This window comes from Microtus ochrogaster, linkage group LG2, assembly GCF_000317375.1.
Source record: "Microtus ochrogaster isolate Prairie Vole_2 linkage group LG2, MicOch1.0, whole genome shotgun sequence".
NCBI lineage: Eukaryota > Metazoa > Chordata > Mammalia > Rodentia > Cricetidae > Microtus > Microtus ochrogaster.
This window is the reverse complement of record NC_022028.1, coordinates 52,446,269-52,450,682: the sequence shown is the minus strand read 5'-3', so window position 1 is coordinate 52,450,682 and position 4,414 is coordinate 52,446,269. Positions and strand designations below refer to the sequence as shown.

Below are 4,414 nucleotides of genomic sequence, written 5' to 3'. Positions count from 1 at the left end.
CAGGGTTTCTCTGTGGTTTTGGAGCCTGTCCTGGAACTAGCTCTGTAGACCAGGCTGGTCTCGAACTCACAGAGATCCGCCTGCCTCTGCTTCCCCAGTGCTGGGGTTAAAGGCGTGCGCCACCACCGCCCAGCAAGAATGTTGTATAACCAACAATACTCACCTTCTTCTACTACCTCCCCGACAAAAACTTTAGAAATACCAGACATGGCAATCACAACATTCTGGGACACAGAGGTCCCCGTGATAGACTGGATCAGCTTGGAAGAAAGAAAGAAAAAAGACTGTTAAGATAATCAGTGACTGGCTTTGGAATGTAGTACAGGTGACTGCATGCCACACTGAAGGCTGCGTGCTAAAACTGAGACTATCAGAGTGAGACGCTTGCTCTTCCAGAGGACTAGAGTTCAGGTCCCAGCACCCATACTGGGTGACTGCAGTCAGGACATGTGATGTCCTTTTCTGTCTTTCATGGGCACCCCCACACATGGTATATACCCACAGATACATCAATAAATACAAAAACAGCGCCCTTCCCCAGCCCCCAAGATTACTATGTGTTACGACTTGCCATGTCTGATATACAAGGCTGGCCTTGGCCAGATGAGAGAGGCGATTTTATCTTCTCTCCTAACTAACATTACTTCACTCAGATGAAGACACAGCTGTGGATTCTAGCGTCTTCCTAACACGAGGGGACCACACTGGGGTAGTCCATCCTTACCCTTTTAATGGCTGCCTTAGGGAAAGCTGACCGGCGATACATTTCATAACGGTTCAGCTGCTCCTCAGAAAAAGAAGAGACGAGGATTCTAGACAAAGATTCCGGAAATTAAGTTGGTTAATAAGAATGAATACTAACGGCATAAGTCAACAAAAGCAAAGCCCCAAACCAAAAACAAACCAAAATGTATCTCACGGAGTTGGTGGCTTTAGCTTAATGCGCTTGAGGATGGCATTTCCACTCCTCAGGACCTCTGGGAAGAGGAAAAGGGCACACTTTCCTTCCCTCAGAGACAGAGCTGCTGCGTGTAGCAGCGTGCGCCTGCTCCTTCTAAAAGACTTGGCAGTATGAAGACAAAGCACTGTATTCTTATGCTGACTTATTTCACACTGACAGTGAACAACTAATACAGAAATTTCTGTTCAAATCAGGGTTCTTCAATGTTAACATGTTTAGAGGAAAACATTCAAATTATGTATAGTCTTCAGAAAATTTCTGAGACATGATATACCTCAGGTTAGCTTCAAACTTGAGTTTCTGGTCCTCCTGGCTCCGCCCTCCAGAGGGTGGGGTTACAGTTTTACTCAGTGGTGGATCCATTACAGGGCTTCCTGCTTGCTCTGCAGGCAGTCTACAGTAGCCTCAGCGCTAATATTTTAAATTACTGAGTCTATTTTCTATGCCTATGTGCTGTATGTATGTGTGTGTGACACATGAAAGACAACTTGAGGTAAGCAGTTTTCTCCTTCCATCATGTAGGTCATGGGTATCAAATTAGGTTGTCAGGCTTGATGGTGAGTACCCTATCTGGTGGGTTGTATCCTTTCTTTTTTAAAATATTTATTTATTTATTATGTAAATAAATTGCATGCATGCCTGTGGGCCAGAAGAGGGCAAAAGATCTCATTACAGATGGTTGTGAGCCACCATGTGGTTGCTAGAAATTGAACTGAAAACTTCAATTGAACTTTGGAAGAGAAGGCAGTGCTCTCAACCTTTGAGCCATCTTTCCAGCCTCCTCCTCTTTTTTTTTTTAACTTACCTATGTGAGTATGTTTGCTTGTGTGTGTGTGTGTGTGTAGGTGTCCATAGAAGCCAGAAGAGAGGGCCAGATCCTTTGGAACATCTTAGCACGGATGGCTCTTAACCTCTGAGAAGTCTCTCTAGCCCCTTATATTCTTTATAGTTAATTCTTTTTTTTAATTATTTATTTTATTGGTGTTTTAGTCTATATATCTGTGTGAGGGTGCTGGATCCTGGAGTTACAGACAGTTGTAAGCTGCCATATGGGTGTTGGGAATTGAACCTAGGTCCTCTAGAAGAGCAGTCAGTGCTCTTAACTGCTGAGCCATCTCTCCAGCCCCAATTCTTTTAAATAAATAAAAAGATGGCCAAACCAATTTTAGAAGATGAACTAAGGGCTGGATAGGAAATTCACACAAATCCAATGGTCAATCAAGATGGAAGAAAATGAACCTTAAGTATTAATCAAGAAACTTGAAATGATCAACTAAAACAAGATCACAATTTTTGCAGAGAATATGCTGAAGATCCTTTGAAACACATTCATACTAGAGTTTATACAGCTGGTTTATCCTAGAAATGGATGAGATGCAGAGATATGTCCAAAGCTGTAACAGTGTTGTTAAAAGAAACAAAAATTTAAAGACTCTACCTAGAATAGGTAAAGGGGTTAATATGAGCCACACACAGATGAGATACAGCACAACTGGGTTAAATATACAAATATATCCACATATACATTCTTGGAATAAGATCCAGCAGCTGAATTTTGGGCCTTTTTTTTTGGTATTATGAGTTATCTGTAATGAGCCCATATCATTGCCACTCTAAAAAAATCAAGCTTTTTGAAGAAAATGATGACTTTGATGTATAATTACTAATAATGAGAAACACTAAAAGTAACGTTAAAAGCAAAACATTTTGAATATCAATTATTTAATATTCTTATATTTACACATTTATTTTGTGTATGTGTAGGAGCATGCCTATATTTGGAGATCACAGAACAATTTCCAGGGACTGGTTCTCTCCTTACAGCTTACAGTTTCCCAGGATTGAACTCAGGCCATTAGGTTTGGTGGCAGGCACCTTTATCAGGCAGTTTGCTGACCTGAAATTATATCCAGGCATAGTGGCTCATGCTTGTAATCTCAGCACTAAGGAGGCTGAGGCAGGAGGATCAAGAATCAAGACTAACTTAAACCTCATGAGACCCTATCTCAAACAAGGAGCACATGAGCGTGGAGAGCTGAGTCAGGGCTTCGGAACGGAAGTTAGAAGAGACTCACTGCATCTTCTGAATCTCATCCTCGTCCACCTTCTGCTTCTTCTCTCTCTTCTCCTTGGTGTCCAGTTTCAGCTTTTTGGCTGCAGGAGTAACTAAGGACGGGTCTTCCCTCTCGACTGCTGTTAGATCTGAGACATCCTGACTCTTGATCTGGGAAGATGGACAGAAACTGTTACATGTTTGGTATACTTTTCAGGCTTGGGCAAGGTCAGCAAATGCCCTCCTCTTTCCAGCTCAGTATATCTGTTTATGCAGTAGCTGTCTGGTTGTAGGCACTGTCTGCCTCCCAACGGAAGATTATCCCAGCTGGAGAGGAAAATGAGCAGTCAAGTCTTCCAGCTGAGCTATCCTGTATCTGTTTACAAAGGAGCCAAATCAGCACTCCCCTGCCTCATGCCACAGACATCAGCACAGTCCTCCTTCCAGCATGTGTCTTGGGAGCACCACCACCTGCAGCGTTCCGACCCTTCCCGAAACTGTTTTTTTTTTTTTTTTTGGTTTTTTCGAGACAGGGTTTCTCTGTGGCTTTGGAGCCTATCCTGGAACTAGCTCTGTAGACCAGGCTGGTCTCGAACTCACAGAGATCCACCTGCCTCTGCCTCCCAAGTGCTGGGATTAAAGGCATGCGCCACCATCGCCCGGCCTAGAAACTGTTTTTCTTTGTTTTTTGAGACAGTCTCTTTACATAGCCCTGACTGTCCTGGAATTCACTCTGTAGACCAGGCTGGTCTCACAGAAATCTGCCTGCCTCTGTTTCCCAAGTGCTAGGATTAAAGGCCTGTGCCACCACCACCAAAGTCTGGAAACATTTTTTCTTTGTGATTTAAGAAGGTCTTATTTTGTAGCCGAGGCTGCTGGCACTCCCCTGTCCTGCCTCCTTGCTGGGATTATAGACTTATACCACCATACTGAGATTAAACTAAAAACTGAGAGATGACTCAGAGGTCATGAACATTGGCTGCTCTTGCAGAGGATCTAGGTTCAATGACCAACAATCACGTGACAGCTCACAGTCATTTGTGATCTCCAGTTTTAGGGGATCTGATACCTTCCTTTGACGTCCACAGGGACCAGGCACATACATAGCAAACATATGTACACAAAGGCAAAACATCCATACAATAAACATTTTAAAAAGCTCAAACTTAATGTGTGTGGACTTGCAAGTGTTGACCATAGGGCAATCTTTGTGGAGTTGGTTCTCATCTCCCTTTCTGTGGGTTCTCACAGCAAGCCCCTTTACCTGCTGAGTCGTTTTACTTGCCTTGTGCTAAAACCTTTTTAAAGATGTCATTATTTACATTTTTCTCCATATCAGCACTCAACAGTTTTACTCGTGACAGATGTAATCCAAATTCTGTCCTACCAGCTGACCATGG

At 43.1% G+C, this 4,414-nt stretch overlaps 1 protein-coding gene across 2 annotated transcripts in view; it reads right to left on the bottom strand.

The window, feature by feature from the left end:
- Positions 1–4,414, bottom strand: part of Taf11 (TATA-box binding protein associated factor 11) — an 8,928-nt gene that overhangs the window by 1,296 nt on the left and 3,218 nt on the right. The window contains exons 3-5 of one of the 2 annotated variants that reach the window (XM_005360368.2): positions 3,037–3,185; positions 725–812; positions 164–260 (exon numbers count right to left, since the gene is read on the bottom strand). In XM_005360368.2, the coding sequence (XP_005360425.1) occupies positions 164–260; positions 725–812; positions 3,037–3,185 (334 nt within the window). The remainder of the gene's footprint in view (positions 1–163; positions 261–724; positions 813–3,036; positions 3,186–4,414) is intronic. The other variant, XM_026785814.1, reaches the window with a different exon arrangement.